The 22034-nt window shown below is 42.4% G+C and overlaps 1 protein-coding gene across 4 annotated transcripts in view; it reads left to right on the forward strand.

Moving 5' to 3' along the window:
* The first annotated feature begins 541 nt into the window (after positions 1 to 541).
* reps2 (RALBP1 associated Eps domain containing 2) overlaps positions 542 to 22034 on the forward strand; it is a 216450-nt gene continuing 194957 nt past the window's right edge. For 3 of the 4 annotated variants that reach the window (XM_078559375.1, XM_078559377.1, XM_078559378.1), the window contains exon 1: positions 812 to 984. In XM_078559375.1, coding sequence (XP_078415501.1) covers positions 817 to 984 — 168 coding nt within the window. In that variant the 5' untranslated portion in view covers positions 812 to 816. Of the gene's footprint in view, positions 985 to 22034 lie in introns of all 4 variants that reach the window. The other variant, XM_078559376.1, reaches the window with a different exon arrangement.

Here is a 22034-nt window from a genome sequence, read left to right on the forward strand (position 1 = left end):
TTTGCCGACCCACAGGAAACCAATTCACTTGAATTCAATAAGAATACGATTCTCTCTCTGATTCGGCAATAAATATCACTGAATTTGTTCACTTGAAACCGCATTCCCCCACCCCCCCAAAGCGTCTCTGCCTGATCACAGGAGACCTCCTTTGCTCTTACAAGATGTTTGCAAAGGGAATTAAATCGGTAATTGGAGGCGATTTCCGCAATGACCAGCCAGTGAATGTGAACGCCCAAGAAATACTCCAGCAACAATTCATCGCCAATGTTTGTGCTACATGGAGCTGTGCTGTTCTTTGTACGACTCTGTGACATCTCCTGACGCTTCCTGTGAGCGAGCTGCTGGTTTTAGAAATGCCCTGAGAACTTCTTACCGAAACCAAAAGGCCAATTCTCCATTTGCATCGCCCCTCTTGACATGCCGGCCCCAATGGGTTCAGGGTAGGCGAAGCATCTCACCTGGATCATGCAAATGTGAGGGCGTCCGATGCAAATATTGTTTCCAAGATGTGTATTGGTCTCACCGATGGTGATTGAAAGTGACGCCGGTTTGTATGAGACATTAACGCCATCCCCCGGGGTTGGGGGAGTGGTGGGGGTGTGTGAGATTCGGCTGCAGCTGCAGAAACAGCTGGATTAAATCCTGCAGAGCAGGGCGGCGCTGACGTCAGGTCGGCTGCTTAAATAAATGGCGGTGGCTGCCGAGGGAGGAATAGAGTAAATACATTTAAAAGTGGCCCCAGTGGGTTAGGGGGGTGTGTGTGTAGCTGTGACGGGCAGCGGGAGAGCTGGCCAGGCAGTGCAGAGCTGCAGGATGTCCCGGGACTGGGCTCCGCTCCTGAGTGAGCAAGAGGAGAGTCGCTACTCCGACCTTTTCTCTCTCACTCTGCCAGACACCGACTCCACGGGCAGAGTTGCAGCCGGAACTAAAGTTGGCGAGTTATTCCGAGCCTCCCAGCTCCCTCCAGACACTTTGCACCAGGTAAGCGGCGGAGCTGTATCATTCATGACACCAATGACTGCAGCAGTCTGATGAGCCATTACATGCAGATCGTTTTCCAATCTTAAGTCTGCAGCTGTTGTACTGCTGAAACTTTTTTTTTTAAAAAAAAAGGAAAAATCGCCTTTCTATGTTTTCCAATGCGCATGTCTTTTACTGTGTGTGCTTATTTTAATTTAAATTGTTGCGAGTTCCCCTCGTCTTGGGAGGAATATTTGCCTCCCACGTTTCTGTAATCGTAAAGTGGACGGTTTTTTTTTTAATCGTTGTGTGAATACTCCAGATATGTGGGCGAAACGCGAATTCTCCCAATTGCAGCAGTGACAATCGCCCCAAACCTTGCCACTCATGCATTCACCTCGCGTATTGCTGATGGAAGTCTTGGAATAGTCACTCGTGTTGTGTTAGTTGAGTTTTCTCCTAAAATTTGCATAATCCCGTAAATCAGGTTTCTTTGTGCTGGCTGGGACGTTAATTTGATTTAACACTAAGTGCATGTTTCTGATTGTACGGTCCATTCTCTATTCATTCTCCAGATATGGGCATTGCTGACACTCGCCGCCCCCTTGAATTGCTGTAGTCCATGTCCTGAAGATACTCCAACAGCGCTGTTAAAGTAGGGAGTTCCGGGAGATTTGACCCCGCCACGTGGGGGAACAGTGATATATATCCAAGGCAGAATCAGTGTTCCCTCTAATATGTTTGGTGTGTGTGTGGCTGGCACTGTATGGCCCCATTAAGATTGATGCGTGCCCATGTGTGTGCCCATTGTGGGGGGGGGCATTGCTTGTTTGCAGCCTATTTGTTCCCTCAATGGCACATTTCCAATTTCTGCATGGCTGCTCACTCACACAGCTTAGAGGGAACATTGATCATGATGCTGTGCGCTTTGGAGGTGATGGTGTTCTTGTGTGCTTGCTGCCCTTGTCCTTCTAGATGGTGGATGTTCTTGGTTTAGGAGCTGCGGCCAAAGAAACCAGACCGCTTGCTGCAGATAGATAGTCCTGTATATGGTATACACTGCAGCTATTGTACAAGAAGGGTGGATTGAATGGGTTTTTAAACTGGTGGTTAGAGTGCTGATTAAATGAACAGCTTTGTCCCGGATGGTGCAGGCTTCTTCAATTTTGCGTTCCACCTATACAAATACACGAACAAGGAGCAGGAGTAGGCCATTTGACCCCTCAAACCTGCTCCACCATTCAATACGATCGTGGCTGATTTACATTAACCTTAATTCTAAATCTTGCTTAGCCCCAATAACCTATTACCCCTTTGCTTACCAATAATCTATCCACCTCTGCCTTAAAAATGTTCAAAGACTCTGCTTCCACTGCCTTTTCACGAAGAGAATTCCAAAGATCCACTACCTTCAGAAAAAATTTCACCTCATCTCCCTGTTTTAAATAGGCGACCCCTTATTTTTAAACAGTGACCCTCTAGTTCTAGATTCTCCAACAAGAGGAAACATCCTCTCCACATCCACCCTGTCAAGACCCCTCAGGATCTTGTATGTTTCAATTAAGTCACCTCTTACTCTTCTAAACTCCAGCAGACACAAGCCTAGCCTGTCTAACCTTTCTTCATAAGACAACTCGACCATTCCAGGTATTAGTCTGGAAAACCTTCTCTGAACTGCTTCCAATGCATTTACATCTTTCCTTAAATAAGGTGACCAATAGTGTACACAGTGCTCCAGATGCGGTCTCACTAGTGCTCTGTATAACTGAAGCATAACCTCCCTACTTTTGTATTCGATTTCCCTCACAATAAATGATAACATTCGATTAGTTTTCCTAATTACTTGCTGTACCTGCAAACTAGCCTTTTACGATTCATACACTAAGACACCCAGATCCCTCTGCATCTTGGAGCTCTGTAATTGCTCACCGTTTAGATAATATGCTTCTCTTTTATCCTTCCTGCCAAAATGGACAATTTCACATTTTTCCACCTTATACTCCATTTGCCAGACCTTTGCCCACTCACTTGCCTATCTATATCTTTTGGTAGCATCCTTATGTCCTCTTCACAACTTGCTTTCCTACCTATCTTTGTGTCATCAGCAAATATGGCAATCATCTCTCCATCCAAGTCATTTATATAAATTGTAAACAGTTGAGGTCCCAGCACTGATCCCTGTGGCACACCACTTGTTACATCTTGCCAACCTGAAAAGACCCATTTATGCCTACTCTCTGCTTCCTGTTAGCCAATCTTCTATCCTTGCCAATATGTTACCCCCTATACCATAAGCTTTTATTTTCTACAGTAACCTTTGATATGTTAAATACCTTCTGTAAATCTAAGTACAGTACATCCACCAATTCCCCTTTATCCACAGCACATGTTACTTCCTCAAAGAACTCTAATAAGCTGGTTAAACATGATTTCCCTTTCACACAACCATGTTGACTCTGCCTGATTACCTTGAACTTCTCCAACTGCCCTGCTATAACTTCTTTAATAATAGCTTCTAACATTTTCCCCCATGACAGATGTTAAGCTAACTGGCCCATAGTTTATTTACTTTCTGTCTCCCTTCCATTTTGAATAGTGGAGTTACATTTGCTATCTTCCAATCTAAAGGGACCTTCTCCAAATCCAGGGAATTTTAGAAAATTAAAACCAATACATTAACTCGCTCACTAGCCACTTCTTTTAAGACCTTAGGATGAAATCCATCAGGACCCGGGCACCTGTCAGCCAGCAGCTCTAATAATTTACTCAGTACCACTTCTCTGGTGATTGTAATTTTCCTGAGTTCCTCCATCCCTTCCATTTCCTGGTTTATAGCTGCTTATGGGCCAGGGAAAGCTGAGAGTATCCCTTCACACTCCTGCCTTCTAGGTGGTGTAAAGACAGTAGAGGTCAGGAGATGAATTGCTTGCAGAAGAGCAGAAAACTGAGCCTCTGACCTGCTGTTGTAGCCAATATATGTATGTGACTGGTCAAGTTGAGTTTCTGGTCAGTGGTTACCCCCACAATGTTGTTAGTGGGAGCGTCAGTGATGGTAACGCCATTGAGTGTCAGTAGGAGGTGGTTAGTCGATCTCTTTTTGGAAACGGTCATTGCCTGGTACTTATTTGGCACAAACGTTTACTTCCCGCTAATCAGCCCAAGCAAGACCCATACCTTGTTACATGAGAGCATGGATTACTTCATCAACCTGAGGAATTGCAAGTGGAGCTGATCACCAGTACAATCATCGTAATCCATGTGGAGGCATGATCATTGAAGCAGTGGAAACGAGATGGGCCTAGGATGTTGCTCTGAGGAACTTCTGCAGCGATGCCCAGGAACTGAGATAATGAACCTCCCAAAATTACAGCCATCTGCCTTCTATTAATCTAATAATTTCAGTTTTACCAAGACTCCTTGGTGCTTCGCTCAAAGGGCTCTTTGATGCCAAAGCAGGCACTCTCACCTCATCTCTGGAACTCTGGAATTGAGCCCTTGCCTCCATGTTTGGACCAAGACTGTAATGAAGTCTGGAGCCATGTGGTTCTGGCAGAACTTGAGCACATCAGTGAGCAGGTTACTAGTAACTAAGTGTGACTAGAATGCTTATCAGTTTGCTGATGATTGAGAGTAGGCTGTTAGGGGTAATTGGCCAGATTAGATTTATCCAGTGCTTTTTTTAATGGACAGAACATAGAACAGAGCAATTTTCCAAATTATGTTTGTCATGGAAATATAATAATTTTCCTATTGTGATTTATTGTAAAAGTGGGTTAGTAGCAGGGTTTGGATTAGTTTCTGTGTGGGATTTAATTGAACTGAAGACAGCTGGTTTAGAGATTTTGAATGATCAGCAAGAAGCTAGGTTTGAAATGCTAAATACATAAACATGGCTGAAGCTTTAGAACGGGAGGTGTAAGGCATTTTTAGATAAATTAGGTTAGTTTGAATTTCAAAGAGATGGTAAGATGTTACGCCTAGCCAGAAGAAGCTGAGCCAAACGGTGTGTTTGTCTCCTAAAGGTTACTGATAATATAAATCTTTCATGGTACTAATTTTATGAGAAAAGTAAAGTTGCAAAGACAAATGTTGGAACAATGGAATTTACATTAAAAATGGGGAAACATGTATAAAGGAGCTGAGGCTATGTGTCAGAGAAAAAAAATAAGGCATTCTAAGATCCAACAAGTGTGAAAAGCCTCCAGCCTCTGTGCATCAAGCTGCTGTCTACAGGAACCGAAGCTGAGAAAACTCACTTTGAATATCACTGTCCAGGGTATCGTGTTGCTTTGCCTGGATCTGTTTAAATCTTTGCTTTTACTGTTGCCTTAATGGAGGTGTAACTGGGAACCAGATTAATTAGGGGTTTTAGGAGTTATTAAAGTAGTAATTTGTGGACCTATGTATGCGCTTGAAATCTTTTCTTTTGTTAATGTTTAGTTTTCTAAAAATCTCAAGTTGTGGTATTCTTATTACTTCTGAATTCAAGGCATGCATCTCAAAATAAAATACAAATTGCAAAATAGTTGTGACCATGTGATCAAGTTTCCCTCGTGGATTTGATCCACCTGACACACATCATCTGCCACGTCATAGAGGTCTACAGCACAGAAAAAGGCCCTTCGGCCCGTCGGGTCTGCACAGGTCAAACAAATATCTAACTATCCTAATCCCATTTTTCAGCACTGGGCCTATAGCCTTGTATGCCATGGCATCACAAGTGCACATCCAAATACTTCTTAAATGCTATGAGGGTTTCTGCCTCTACCACCCTTTCAGGCAGTGAGTTCCAGATTCCCACCACCCTCTGGGTGAAAAAATTCTTCCTCACATCCCTCTAAACCTCCTGCCCTTACCTTAAATCTATGCCCCCTGGTTATTGATCCCTCCACCAAGGGGAAAAGTTCCTTCCTGTCTATCCTATCTATACCGCTCATAATTTTATACACCTCAATCAAGTCCCCCCACAATCTCCTCTGTTCCAGGGAAAATAACCCCAATCTATCCAATCTCTCCTCATAACTAAAACTCTCCAGCCCTAGCAACATCCTGTTAAATCTCCTCTGCACTCTAGTGCAATCACATCCTTCCGATAATGCAGATTCCAGAACTGCACGAAATATTCTAGCTGTGGCCTAACCAGCATTTTATACAGTTCCAGCATAATCTCCCTGCTCTTATATCCTGTACCTCAGCTAATAAAGGCAAGTATCCCATATGCCTTCTTAACCACCTTATCTACCCTGTCCCGCTACCTTAAGGGACCGGTGGACACACACACCAAGGTCCCTCTGACCCTCGGTACTTCCCAGGGTCCAACCATTCATCGTGTATTCCTGTGCCTTGTTTGTTCTGCCCAAGTGCATCACCTCACACTTATCCGGATTACATTCCATTTGTCACTAATCAGCCCGTCTATATCCTCCTGTAATCTAAGGCTATCATCCTCACTATTTAGCACCCCACCAATTTTCGTGTCATCTGCGAACTTACTGACCAACCCTCCTACATTCAAGTCTAAATCGTTTATATATACCACAAACAGCAAGGGACCCAACATCGATCCCTGTGGAACCCCACTGGACACAGGCATCCAGTCACAAAAACACTCCTCGACCATCATCCTCTGCTTCCTGCCACTCAGCCAATTCTGGATCTAATTTGCCAAATTGCCTTGAATCTCATGGGCTCTTACCTTTGTTATCAGTCTCCCATGAGGGACCTTACCAAAAGCCTTGTTGAAGTCCAAGTAGACTACGTTAAATGCATTGCCCTCATCTACACTCCTGGTCACCTCTTCGAAAAATTAAATCAAATTGGTCAGACATGACTTCCCCTTAACAAAACCATGTTGACTGTCCTTGATTAATCCCTGCCTCTCCAAATGTAGATTAATTCTGTCCCTCAGAATTGCTTCCAATAGTTTCCCCACCGCTGAGGTTAGACTGACTGGTCTGTAGTTCCCTGATTTATCCCTTCCTCCCTTCTTGAATAATGGTACCACATTTGCTGTCCTCCAGTCCCCTGGCACCTCTCCTGTGGCCAGAGAGGTATTGAAAATTATTGCCAGCGCCCCTGCTATCTCCTCCCTTGCCTCACTCAACAGCCTGGGATACATTTCATCCGGGCCTGGAGATTTATCTACTTTTAAGCCTGCCAGACCACTTAGAACCTCCTCCCTTTCTATGCTAATTGCTTTAATTATATCACAGTCCTTCTGCCTGATTTCCATACCCATGTCGTCCCCCTCACTTGTGAGCACCGACACAAAATATTCACGTAGAACCCTACCTATGTCTTCCGGCTCCACACACACCTTAATGGGCCCTACTCTTTCCCTAGTTATCCTCTTACTCTTATGTGCTTGTAAAATAACTTTGGATTTTCATTTATCTTACCTGCCAATGTTTTTTCATGCCCCCTTTTTGCTCTCCTAATTTCTTTTAAGTTTCCCCCTACACATTCTATACTCCTCCAGGACTTCCGCTGTTTTGCTATTTGCCATAAGCCTCCCTTTTTTCTCTTTATCCAATCCTGTATATCCCTCGACATCCAGGGTTCCTTGGATTTGTTGGTCCCACCCTTTGTTACTGGAATATGTTGGCCCTGTGCTCTCCCTATTTCCTCCTTGAATAAGTCCTACTGCTCTGACACAGATTTACCTAAAAGTAGCTGTTCCCAGCCCACTCTAGCCAAATCGTATCTGATCTTATGAAAATCGGCCTTCCCCCAATTTAAAACTCTGATTTCTGTCCCATCCTTGCCCTTTTCCATAACAACCTTGAATCTAACGGAGTTATGATCACTACCTGCAAAATGCTCCCCCACTGATACCTCTACCACTTGTCTGGCTTCATTCCCTAAACTTAAGTCCAGGACCACTCCTCTCTTGTAGGACCTTCTACATACTGGCTTAAAAAGCTCTCCTGGATGCACTTTAAGAATTCTGTTCCCTCTAAACCCATCACGTTATGACTAACCCAGTTGATGTTGGGGAAGTTGAAACCCCCCTACTATTACTACCCTATTATTTTTACACTTCTCTGAAATTTGTCTACATATCTGCTCTTCTATTTCTCTCTGACTGTTTGGGGGCCTATAATACACTCCCAGCAATGTGATTGCTCCTTTTTTGTTTTTCAGTTCTACCCAAATGGCTTCATTTGAGGAGCCTTCTAAGATGTCATCCCTCCTTACTGGTGTTATTGATTCCTTGATAAATATTGCAATACCCCCTCTTTTACCTCCTTCCCTGTCTCGCCTGAAGACCCTATATCCTGGAATATTGAGCTGCCAATCCTGCCCCCTCTCAGCATTGACATCTACTTCCATGTGTTAATTTGTGCCTTCAACTCATCTGCCTTATTTGTCGGACTCCTTGCATTAAAATAAATGCCATCCAACCTTGCCATGCTCCCTTGTGCCTTAACTGGCCTATAATTTCTATGCTTTCCAGACTCACTTGCTCTCTCCCTTCTAATTTTGGCGCTGCATCTCCCCCTGCTGAACCTCCTCTCAGGATCCCATCCCCCTGCCAAGTTAGTTTAAACCCTCCCCAACAGCACTAGCAAACCTCCCCGCAAGGATGTTGGTCCCATTCTGGTTCAGATCCAACCCGTCAGGTCCCACTGCCCCCAGAAATGGTCCCAATGTCCCAGAAATCTAAAGCCCTCCCTCCTGCACCACCTCTCCAGCGACGCATTCACCTGGACTAACCTCATATTTCTATACTCTGTAGCACGTGGCACCGGAAGTAATCCAGAGATTACTACCTTTGGGGTTATGTTTTTGAATCTGCTTCCTAGCTCCTAAATTCTGCTAGCAGGACCTCATCCCTCTTTCTACCTATGTCGTTGGTACCAGGGAGGCAACATACCATCCTGGAGTCATGTCTATGGCCGCAGAAATGCCTGCCTGTTCCCCTTACTATCGAGTCTCCTACCACTATTGCTCTTCCCCTCTTTTTCCTCCCCCCTCCCCGTGCAGTTGAGCCACTCACAGTGCCTTGAGCATGGTTGCACTTCCCAGAGGAACTGTCACTCTCACCATTTTCCAACACACAAAAATGGTTCTCAAGCGAGATGCACCCTGGGGGTTTCCTGACTACCTGCCTGACACCTTTCTCCTGACTGATGGTCACCCATTCCCCCTCTGTCTGCACTTCCATAAGCTGTGGGGTGACCATGTCTGAAAACGTGCTATCCACGAAACTCTCAGCCTCGCGGATGCACCTCAGTGCCTCCAGCTGCCGCTCAATCTCCGAAACTCGGAGTTCAAGTAGCTGCAGCTGGTGGCACTCCCTGCACATGTGGTCGGTCTAGGACTTCCCACGTGTTGCAGGCGATACATAACATGGGACTGAGCTGCCCTGCCATGCCTCTAGTTGGGAAAAAATACCCCTTACTTTAATTTAAATACAGTAAAAGTTAAATTATTTGTGTACTTTAAGTAAAAACTAGAACCCTTACCTTTCCTTAGCTTAACGTATTTTAAACTGGAGAAAAACACTTACCCACTACTCACCAATCAGCTCTCACCTTTGTGCTGACGTCACTTTTTGAAGTGACTGCTTCACCGTGATGCTGACTGCAGGACACTCTTCCCAGACTTTTTTTTTGGAAAAATATACTTTAAATATCTGAAAGAACATTGCGAAACATTTCTAAATGGCCATCACAAAGTGCAATTGGATTCGACTTTACACATGGATCACGAGGTGCTTCAGTACAACCAATTAATATTACAGTCATTTCAATATGGTCATTACAGACAGACAGTGCAATGGTATTGGTGTTATCGATGTACATCATGTTGCACTCTGAGGTGCTTCAATACAATTATGATACATTTAGTGTTCACTACATACAATCTGTGTGAGTCGTACGGCTCGAGGAGTCTGTACAATTCTCAGCGCCTTGGTGCATTATGGCAGAAAGGTCTTAGGCAGCAACCCTTCCCCATTTCACCTTTGCAGCAGCTGCCCCAAGCTGAGTCCCTCAGCACATAGTCCTGGATCTTGGAATGTGCTAATCTGCAACACCCAGTCAGGGACAACTCTTTGCACTGGAAGACCAACAAGTTTTGGGCAGACCAAAGAGCGTCTTTCACCGAGTTGATGATCCTTTAGCTACAGTTGATGTTTGTCTCAGTGTGTGTCCCTGGGAACAGCCCATAGAGCATAGAGTCCTGTGTCACAGCACTGCTTGGGATGAACCTCGACAAAAACCACTGCATCTGTCTCCAGACCACCTTTGCAAAGGCACATTCCACAAGGAGGGGAACAATGGTTTCTTCCCCACCACAGCCACCTCAAGGGCAACTCCCAGACTGCTTCACCGCGATGCTCACTGCAGGACACTCTTCCCAGACTCATAACACATCGTAACATGTAGCTTTATCACAGTTTGGTTAAAGGCTGGAACAACTTGATTAGTCTTGGACCACAGGGCTTCAGAACCAGAACACGGAATTTGAGAGTCAAAATTGTTTGTGTCCAGAGTACCCTGCCATTTCTTGATGTCAGGTGGAGTGAGTTGGTCGAAGACTGGCATCTGTGTAGATCAGGATCATCCAATGGGCACCTCTGACTGAAATTGGTTTCTGTACTTTCAGCCTTATCTTTTACAAGATGCTTTTATCTTTTTATCAGATGCTGGGCTCTGCCATCATTGAGAATGGAGATATCGATGGAATTTCCTCCTCTCTCTAGTTTTTAGCTCAAACTGCATTCGTAGTTTGCAAGCTGTTTCGATGAATTAATATATTCCAGAACCATTATATAATGTAATTTACATCTCAGAAAAGCTTCTATGTACAGTCAGTTTGTTGCTGAGTTAGGTTAATACAAATCAATTTTCTCCCGTGGACTGTAGAAAGAATAATCTTGCCGTTGCATGTTAACTAAATAATTAAAATCAATTTGTGTACCTTCTGTAACGTTTCTATAAAGATACAATGTAGAACTATTTGCCGTTCTGAATGAACATTTGTCCAGCTATGATGCCTTGCTTTTGCAGTGTCAGATCGGTGCTGAATACCGACAGAGGCTGATGTGTTAAGCTGCTGACAATGTCTAGGAGATCGGGGAGTTTATTTTCACACTATTCCTAGAATATGGATGTTTTACAACACGTGAAAGACTAATCAGAGGAGCCAATGAGACCCCCAGTGTGAAACAGTGCTCAGTATTCATCCCGGGTAGGCATCTGCTTGATATAAAAATCAGACTTTTATCCAAATAACCTCAAATGAGAGAATATTCCATTCAGTCCAAGTTTTTTTTATATGTTTATAGTATTTAGCATGAAGATTAATGAATATGAAAGCAACAAACACAGAGGATATAATGCTGTTCAATTGGAAGACAGCTAGAAATAAGCAAAATGCTGCAGCACTCAGCTAGTCTGATGGCCTTTGAGAGTGGAAGGTAGGGTTAATGGGCTGAATTTTCATCCTCGAGGTGGGTAGCGGGAGTAGGAAAATTCCCGGTTTGGCCTGTCCGCCTTCAGGGAGAGTGCCCAGGATGTTCATTGCTGGGGGGAGTGCAGGTTTCAGTCAGGCCAGCCAACCCAGGAAAGTGTTTGGACGCAGACACAGGCTGCCAGGTGCCACCAAGGTGCTGTGGGCCTTAGTCCAATTTATAATGAAAAATGTAAGATCTTCTAGCCCTCACACCTCCCCACACCCTCTCCCTGTGCCATCTATGCCACCTCATGCCCCCATGCCAAGCTATGGCACTTCCATGCCCATTCACCCACTATACATTGCATAGAACCAATGAACCCTCTTGTGATAATAGGACAAGAAAACTTTAAAAATTCATAACTTTCCACTTCCTTTAAAAAAAAAGTGCACTTGCTTGGCTGAGAGCCCAGACATCCATTAGAGTACTGAATCATCTGAGCCCCAGGGAAAGTATTGCTTGCTTGACAGCTCCTGCTCTCTGGTCCCTTCTGTCAATTGCACAATATTTACTTTCACAAGGTAAAGGTTTCAAATGCTTGCAGTTTCTGCTATTGATAATTTAAAGGGTCTGGATGATTGACACTTACATTACCCTGTAGTAAAATGGATTTTTTTTTTAAGTGGCAAGTTAATCAATGAAGACTGCTTTTTTTTTAAACATATCATATTGTTGCTATAGGTTCATTGGTCCTATACAGTGCATGGGGGGAAATGAAGGCCATAGGGGATTGGTGGAGGAGAGCACGAGGAGGACTTTTTTTGAACTTGCCTTGCAAAAGGATCCCTCATGCAGCCTATGGCTCACAACACCTGAGGTGCCATGAACCATGACTCTTTGAAAAGTTGGCCCGACTCCAAGAAAACTGCTGAGGACCAGATGTACCTATCCCAGTAATGAAACCAGTCAGGTCAGGAGTGTAGAGTGCAGGTTTGCAATCTGAACATGCCCATACCCTTAGAAGGCACTCCTGGAAATCAGAAATCCTGGGATTGGGGTAGGGATCCCTGGAATCTGGTCCCAGCCTCTGTTTTTACCCTAATATGAAACCTCCCCAACTTCATGAAAATCCAGCCCAATACTTTTGGTTCGTGAACCTTTGTCAGAATGGGATATAGTTGCTGATGTTTATGGTTCATGATTAAAATGGTGTTATTTACCACAGAACTAATTACAAAATATTGGTCAGATTACCAACATTATTTATTCACATTGAAGAAGAGTTTAAATGTACTTTTGTGGGGAAAATGCCCAGAATTAAAGCAAGCATAAACAGAAAATGCTGGAATTACACAAGCAGGTCTGGCAGTCTCTTGAGGAGAGGGAGCCAGAATAACATTTCAGGTTGTCAGATAATTTATATTTGTTAGATTAATTTTTGTTAAATCTAAATATCTCTACTATGTTCACTTTCTACATTCTACTTGTCTACTGTAGAAATGTACTTAGGCCAACATTAACCTGCTGCTGGTGTCAAGGGAAGATAGTCAAGAAATTCATGCCCTGACCCAGAATCATTGTTTCTATAATATCCAAAGACACTCCAATCCAGCAGCATTGAGTTTTCCATGAATCAATAACTTGGTAATGATCCTCCAGCCCTGTTTCACTAATATAGTGAAAGTAGGTTGGTCAGTGTCCTATTTAACCATGAGCAGGACTTCCGACCCCATCACAAAGATCACGCACTTCCATCTCATTAATGTCTCCCTCTCCATTCTTTACTTCTGCCCATCTGCTACTGAAACTGTCATCCCTGCTTTTGTTATCTCCAGACTTGCTTTACTCCAATACTTTGCTGGCCTGCGTCCCATTTTCCACCTCCCATAAATTCGAGTTCATCCAAAAATCTGCTGCCCCTATCTTAACTCTTAACACTCATTCACTCATCACCCCTGTGATTTCCCATGCATGGGAAAGACTGGCAGGCAATTTAAGATAATAAGAAATAGGAGCAAGAGTTGAAAAGAATGAGTCCGAAGACAGCCTGTACCTTAAGACTGATTTCTTCCCAAGCCTGCAGAGTAAAGATAAACTCTTCCAATTTCCCCTAACACCCAGCATGAACACCTTTTTGTACTCCTGTAACAAAGCCCTAATACTTTCCCAATTGAGCCAACTGCCCTTGATTACCAACTTAAAGCATGCCCCCTATTGCAGTGCAATTCCAACATTACCATGTCATGCCTGTGCTGGCCCTGTGTTAAAGCTACCCTATTTATCCCACTCCCTTGTTCTTCCCTCATAGCCTTGCAATTTTTTTTTCTTCAAATATTTATCTAATTCCCTTTTGAAAGTTACTATTGATCTGCTTCCAGATGCATTCCAAATTATAACTCACTGTGTAAATACATTTTTCCTCATTTCACCTGTTTAATTTATTGATTTGCCTTTTAAAACTGTGTCTTTTATTTACTGAGCCTTCCTTATGTCAGTGCAAACAGAGTAAACGATAAGCTGTCAAAATCCTTCATGATTTTGAATGCGTTTTTGTTAAGCTTCATTGTATTGTCTCTGTCAGACAAATCCCAGTTTCTCTTGTTGTCAACTGATAGCTGAACTCCCTCAATCCTCATGCCATTCTAATAAATCTCCTCCTCTACATGCTGTCCAAGACCTTTTGATGTCCTTTAGAATTAGGCACGATACTCCAGCTGTGGCATCTATGGCCTTTTTGAGGAGAGTGTTCCACATTTCCACTACACTGTATGTGGAAGATTGTTTCCTGATTGCTCTCTTATTTATTCCCCCAGCAAAGGAAGTATTTTCTTTGTATCTGCACTATCAAACCCTTTTATCATTTCGAGCACCTCAGTTAGATTGTCTCACAGACTGCTAAATTCAAGGGAACACCAAGCTAAGTTAATGCAGCTGTCCTCATAAATTAACCCTTCTTATCTCTGGTATCATTCTGGTGGATCTACATTTTATACCCATCCAGACTAACATCCCTCTTGAGGTGTCGTGCCCAAAACCGAATGCAGTGCCCCAGATTGGATCTGAACAAAGCTCTAAAACTGAAGCATGACTTCCACTCCTTTTATATTCCAACCTCTTGAGATAAAGACTAACGTATTAGCCTTCTGATTGCTTTTTGTATCTATGCGCTAGCTTTAATGATTACGTAACTGGGCAGTTAAACCCTTTTGTTTTTCCAGAACATCTTGTCTTTTCCCCATTAAATAAATATTCTGATTTCTTTCTTGGATCCAAAATAATTACTTCACACTTTTTGGACAAAATTTTGGCAGATGGAGTTCATCACTGAGTTTGTCCATGTCCCTTTTGTAATTATTGTACCTCCTAATTTAGTGTCATCTACAAACTTGGACATACCGTCTATAATCCTTCACTCAAGCCATTGATATATACAGTGAAAAGCTGAAGCCCCAATATAGTTCTCTAAGGAACACCACAAGTCAAATGCTGTCCTGTAACCTTATTCTCTGTCTTCTACCTCCCAATCAATTAACAACCATGCTGCAAGGTTATTCCAATTCCACTGTGCTGTCATTTTTCTGCATAGTCTGTTGTGTGGGGCTTTGTCAAATGCCTTTTGGAGGTCAATATGGACAACATTATTAATACCCTTCTATCCATGATGTTAGGGACATGCTATGGCAGTGCAATTACCTTTTGGCTTAGGGAGACAAATATCTGGAAAGGTTTTGACTCTGATTTATTTTTCAGCAATAGTTAGGAAAGAAGGCATTTGTGCATGTTGGCTGAGTACAGAATAAGGTTTGTGCCTTGAATAATCTGACTGTACTCACTGTATCCACATGGGGGATGGTCAGTTGGGCAAGGAACTAATGGGTCCCTGCGAAACCTTAACCCAGTAAGGAATTAATGGCTTTGTTGAAAGCATAAAGAAGATAACACTGACAGGATTGCATGAAAAGAGACATTTGTCGAAGCCTTTGGTCTAGCACTCATAGGACAATTTGCAAGAATACATTGTAAGGAGGAACAACAGATTTATACTTTATATTTGTAAATTATTGCGAATTGTCCTGATGAATGCAAGGCAAGAAGCTTCAACACAATGTCTTTTCTCTTTTTTGGCAATCCTCCAGCTCTGTACTACCAAATGGCTACTGACAGGATTCCTGCTTCAGTAAGGGTGCTTCTGTCATAATGGATTAATGACATGACCTGTCTGAATTATTATAGGCCTGAACACAACTGTAACTCTGCAGCAAGCCCAGCCAGCTGGTGAAAATACCAGCATGGATGTAATGTACAGCCATATCCAGGAGCCAGCACCAATAGGTCACACACTACTTTAAATGCACTGCTCGCTATGCAAATGACGACTCCCTACCCATGCTCTTTTTTTAAAAATTCTCTCAAGACACATTGAGTTGTACGCAGAAGTTTTTCAAAGATTCATTATTTATTGTTGTTTGAGACACTTGGCCTTACCACTGTTCCCTCTTCTCAGGTTATCCCTTTGTCTTCTTCAACAGCCTGTCTTCTCTTCAATGCGCTCCCTAATCCTCTCTCTCATATATTTTGTTTCTCACTGAAATAGAAGCTTTCCCTCTTCCTGGTCTATTGTCATGTGACTGGTTTAGTAATCATGCCTCCTGTTGTAGAGTAGTAGCCAAGGGGCATTTCTGGTTGCTCTAAGAAATGTGTGATTTTTTACATTGTTCTACTTACGTTTATCTCAAAGCAAGGAGCAGCTCGTTTAAAACTTTTGGCTCCAATTCTTGTAGTGTTGGTCTGTAATTCCATGTGATTACAGCCATGCTGCTGGGCGACGGTTTTCCAGTCCATTTAATTTTCAACCAGCAGTAAATGAAGCCGTCAAATAAATGGTTAGTTAAAGTTGTTTCACTGTATTGAACAGCTGAAAAATTTGTCACTTGGATTGATTTTGAAAGAACATTCCCTGAAGTCAGATAAATGATATACACCAAGATACAATATAAACTATAGCTGTGATATTTGCTTGAACGCAAGGGCCGGGGGTGGGGGCTGCTGGGGGGAAATTGAGGAACTGTGTTGCCAACAGGACACCCAGAAGAACTGATTTCTCTTGGGTCCTGCTGAGTTTGGTGGCAGGATCTGATTGGTGCTTCCTTGTCTCCGTTCCCCAGCTAGCCCTGCCTCCTGGGAACTTGTTAGTTGCCCATGCATCATGAGAGGCTGGCTGACTTTCGGGTAGGTAGGCCTTTGGGACCAGGCCACAGCCAGTGATCGGAGTGGAAGGAGGGTGAGGTCAGGGCGGTGGCCTGGGATACTCAACTGGCCAGGGTAAAATTTAAAATGGAGAGAAAATCTGAGCTACGCAGCCTGATTATAATTAAATGACCAGCCTGAGTGCGGGTTGGTTGCCCAGCCCTTGTCCTGGCTCCATTAAAACTGAAACGTTGGTGGGTTTGAGGTGTTGTGTTCAGATTTAAGATTTTTAACTCAACCCAAACCCATCCATTCTGTGGGGGGTTAAAATTACCTTCTGTATTTCAGTGACCCAGATTTGTAGACTATAAGTCAGGCATACGTTAAGTGGAAAAAATGTAGTCTTGGCACAAAAGCAAAAATCCAAAAAAGGAAGGACTATTTGAAATACCTGGGCTATTACAGTCAATGAAATTAAGTTATGACATAAATTATTACAGAGAAATAATAGTTGTCTGAAATGTGTTGCCATAATGAAATAACACAACAGCAAATGATCACTGGCAAAAGATGGGCAACATATTCTGACTTTTCAGATTCTGGGCTAGTATGTGCACAGTTTTCTTTTAAAAATCTGATAGTAATTTTCATCGAAATCATTTGTAACATTCTGCCTGCAAGATCCTTTAGTGTGCAGAATGTAAATTGGTCCTTTTTCCTTTAATGGAAAGTCTAGCACAATAACTTCAGCTGTTCACAGTTAAACAGCAACTGCTTGTATTTATATAGTGTTTTTCATGGAGTAAAACGTCCCAAAGTGCTTCTCAGAAGAGTTATGAAGTAATTTTTTACATTGAGTAACATAAGGAGATATGAGGGCAGATGGCCAAAAGTTTGGTTATTGAGGTCAGTTTTAAGGAGCACCTTAACGGAGGAAAGAGGCGGTGAGGATTAGGGAGGGAATTCTAGAGCTCAGGGCCTTAGTAACTGAAGGCATAGCCACCAGTGGTAAGAAGATTTAAAATCGGGAATGCTCAAGGCCAGGATTAGAGGAGTGCTGATATCTTGGAAGATTGTGGGGTTGGAAGGATTGCAAAGAAAGGAAGGAGTGAGGCCATGGAGGGATTTGAAAATGAGGATGAAAATTTTAAAATCAGGGCTTTGTCCATGACAACGGGGTGGTTCGTGAATGGGGCTTAGTATGAGTTAAGCATAGACACTGGAGTTTTGGACGATAAGTTAATGCAGAATAGAAATGAGTAGCTGTTCAAGAGTTTGTTGGAACAGTCAAGTCTGGAGTTTGAAGTTTCACTCACTTGGTTCCATTCTTATTGAATGGTAGTCAGAGAATCGCCTGCAATGGCAAGCCACCATGGGGGAGATAGTCTATCATTTAATGAACAAGAGACAAAAATTATAAAACTTTGAAATAAATTCTGGTATTTCAAATTAGTTAATACATTTTTAAATTAATATAAATATAGAATACATGAATTTTGTTGAAGTGCTTTTTCACTTCAGAGGACACAAAGTTTCTTCTTTTCAAAAAAAAATCACCGTTTGAAGATCAATTGCCCACTTTTTAAAGCCATTCATAAAGTTTCTAAAACCGCAGCCTGGTTTTGCCATATTATGTAGTTTGGGTGGGGCTGATATTTATGAAGTACTCCATTTGTTTCACACCAATCAAGAATTAGAAACCTTACTTCCCACAGCTCCAGGGTGTTGCCGACAATATTAATTCTCCAATGCTTGCCAGCATTCGGATATGGTGCCTTGCCTGTCATATCTCGTACAGCATGATCTTTGTGAGGAGACACTCCCAAGGCCTAAAGCTTGTTAAATAGTCTTTAAAGTGATGACCTGCAGGTGCATATGAGGAAAGCTTTGCTTGTTGAACTGTATTTAATTCTTTGTATCCTCTGACGTGAAAAAGCATTTTATAAAAATTCATGTATTCTACATTTGTATTAATTTAAAAACATTTTAAGCAATTTGAAATACAAGAATTTATCTCAGTTTCATACAAATAATTTTTGTCCCTTGTTTGTTAAATAGTTTATCTCCTCCATGGTGGCTAGCTGTTGGATTTAAAGTGGGCTACATCTGACTTGTTCTATGAAGTTCAATGGACTTTCAGCCATTCAGTCCTTCAAATCAAATTATATTTGGTATTTTTGTGTTCTGGCTTCTGCTTTCAGTGTTATAACATAAAAAGTATTTTTGTTTATGCTGGCTGGAGCATAATTTTTTTTCCTAGTGCAAATGTTGCTGTAGCTTTTTTATTAAATATAATATCACGTCCATTCCTATCAGTGTCGCAATATATTGCAATGTGAGGTGATGGTGTTCCCAAGCATCTTGCATCTGCTGCCCTTGTCCTTCTAGAAGGTAGAGCTTGCGGGATTGGAAGATGCTGTCCGAGAAGGCTTGGTAATTTTCTGCCATGCCTTTTGTGGATTGTGCCAGTGGTGGAGGGAGCGAATGTTTAAGGTGATGGATGGGGTGCCAATCAACCGGACTGCTTTATCCCGAATGGGACTGAGCTTCTTTGAGTAGTGTTGAATCTGCACTCATCCGGGCAAGTAGAGTGTATTCCATTATATCCCTGCCTTGTGCCTTGTAGATGGTGGACAGGCTTTGGGGAGTCAGGGGGATGAGTTACTCGCTGCGGAATTCCCAGCCTTTGATCTGCTCTTATGGTTGCAGGATTTATATGCTAGTCCAGTTCAGTTTCTGATCAATGGTAACCTCCCAAATGTTGATGGTGGGAGACTTGGGGATGGTAATACTGTTAAATGATATGGGGAAATGGTTAGATTATCTCATTGGGGGAAGTCATTGTGTGGCACTTGTGTAAATTGCATGTCACTTGCCACTTATCAGCCCAAACCTGACTGTTGTCCAGGTCTTGCTGCATGTATGCATGGATTACTTCAATGTCTGAGAAGTCACAAGTGGAGCTGAACCTTTGTGCAATCAACAGCAAACATCCCCACTTCTGACTGTGATGGAAGGAAGGTCATTGAAGCAGCTGGAGATGGTTGGGCCCAGGACACTTACCCTGAGGAACTCCTGCAGTGAAATCCTGGGGCTGAGATGGTTGGCTTCTAACCACGACCGACCTTTCTTTGTGTTAACTAATACTTCAACCAATGGAGAAGTTTCCCCCTGTTTCTCATTGACTTCAGTTTTGTGGGGGTCCTTTGGTCAAATGTTGCTTTGACATCAAGGGCAATCGCTCTCACCTTGCCTTTGGATCTGAGTTGTTTGATCCAAGGACTAAAACTTTATTGAGATCAGGAGCTGAGTGACCAAGTAGAACCCAAACTGAGCATCAGTGAGCAGCTAATTGCTGAGTAAGTGCTACTTTAATGGAAGTTGTCATTGACAATGCTCTACTTTGTTGATTTTTGAGAGTAGACTGGGGCAGGAATTGGCCAGGTTGGGTTTGTCCTGCTTTTTGTGGACAACTTTTCAAAATGTAGGTAAAGCTAGGATAAACTGAAGCTAATGAAATTGGTTTATAATTGGATGAAGTGTTAGCCATGGTTGCTGCTAAACTAAAAATGAAGCAGCGAAGTTGCTCGAATACCATCCTTGCCTTGCTGTTTAGAGTGCTATTTTTCTGAAAAGCATTAAATTGGTGGTAAAAATGTCAGTAGTTTAAAAAGCTTCCCACTCTACCCCTCATTCTAAACTTGGGAGGGAAAGCTAGGAGAACTGAAGTCTACAGAGGAAAGATCTTACCCATGTTCCGCTGCATTTTGGAAAGACACCTTGTTCATGCAGCACAAACAAATTTAGCTGCAAAGGTAACCATTTGGAGATCAAATAATAGCAAATACCTTTTGTGGAATGCGCCAGTATTTTGTGCATCATATCATATCTTCTTTTGTGTGTTTATTGCAAACAAAGATTTGTTTATAGTTGCTTTCAGCAGTAACCTTTAATACCTGGTGGTAGCGTCAAAATGATCCAAACTTCAACAGGGTTGAAGAAGATGCAGATGGCTGTATTGGGCCTCTTGCTGCCTCCTGCTTAACCACAAGTATGGGTGACAAAAACAAGGTCAGTTGAAAGTTGTCTCCAATCCCTCCATTATAGTTGTACATAACTACGACTTGCTGCAAGGTGGAACAGTTCTTAGTTCTTATTTTATCATCAACATTACGAGAATGAATGTCCAATTTTAATATACAAATTGAACATAAATTTGTGCTGTAAGATTTATTTGCTTTCACAAAATTATTTGCCCCCACTAAGGATTGCCAACCTTCGCGATTTGGCCTGGAAACTCCAGAATTTGAAGATTATTCTTGACACTGCTGCAAGCAACCCTGGGATAAATTTATTATAGGGGCATGAAACAAAATTGCTCTTTTTCATTTACTTTGAACAGATTTATTTAGTGGTTGTAAAAGTATTGGAGGTGGGTGAAAAAAAAGAATTTGGATCATTCTTGACTGTTAGTCAATCAGGTAATGAAGAGACTTTGCCTCAATGATTGGAAAGCAATGTGCTGTAAGGATGAACATGTTGACGATCAATGGCAGGAACGAGGTGATGAGGGAGAAGGAGGTTATGTGAGGAAATCACCAAGAAGACATTTAGCCAGATTTGACGTGTTTAACCCTGCTCAACACCTGCCCCCCCCCTCCCACCCCACCTCTGCAAAGCCAGGCTCAGAAATAAAATGGTTCATATTAGCTGTAAGGACTCCATGTAAGAACTGGAAGAATATTTAGCAGAAGCTCCTAACTTGGAACATATGGGAATTTTTTTCATTTGTGGGACATGAACCTAGAAATGGTTCGTTAAATTTGGTTTTCCATGTTTTTCAGCTGGGAGTTACTGATGAGCTGAGTTAATACATAAACAGTACTTTTGATCCCATGATGGATTTTGCTGACAGTTCTTTTATAGAAACCATTCAATCTTCATATACTCCTCTGCTCCTGAATGGGATGTGCTGACAGCAAAAATGTTTCATTTCATTTTGCACCATGTCTATAGTTGTTAATCATTGGATTTTTAGAAATTAGGTATCTAGCACATTTGCTTGTCATGTCTGATGTCACACCTGTTTGTGCAGGTAAGCTTTGTACAGCGAATTGGTTTAAATCTCATTGATAAACAGCAACATATAAACAGGTTAAGGGTTGTAGTAAACGGGAACAAAAGCTACTAACCAAAGGTTTTTAAAAAACTAGAAACTAAAAACGTGTAGAGATTTATTTCCTTGTGTGGTACTCGACAGGGGATAAAAGTTGTGTATCTAAATTTTATTTTCCGAATGCTAGTCAGAAGGGGACAGTTCATTATTCCTGGGGCAACTTTTACAAATTTTCCAAGTTCTGTGTCTTCGCCCTTTGCAACAGCATAAGCTTTGACTTTTCAGGACCACTAGAGATAGGCTGGTTTGTTTAATGCTGCAGGTAAGCTGATTGAAATGAGATACTTCATTCAAACAAACCGTAGC

Source organism: Cetorhinus maximus, chromosome 16, assembly GCF_964194155.1.
Source record: "Cetorhinus maximus chromosome 16, sCetMax3.hap1.1, whole genome shotgun sequence".
Lineage (NCBI taxonomy): Eukaryota > Metazoa > Chordata > Chondrichthyes > Lamniformes > Cetorhinidae > Cetorhinus > Cetorhinus maximus.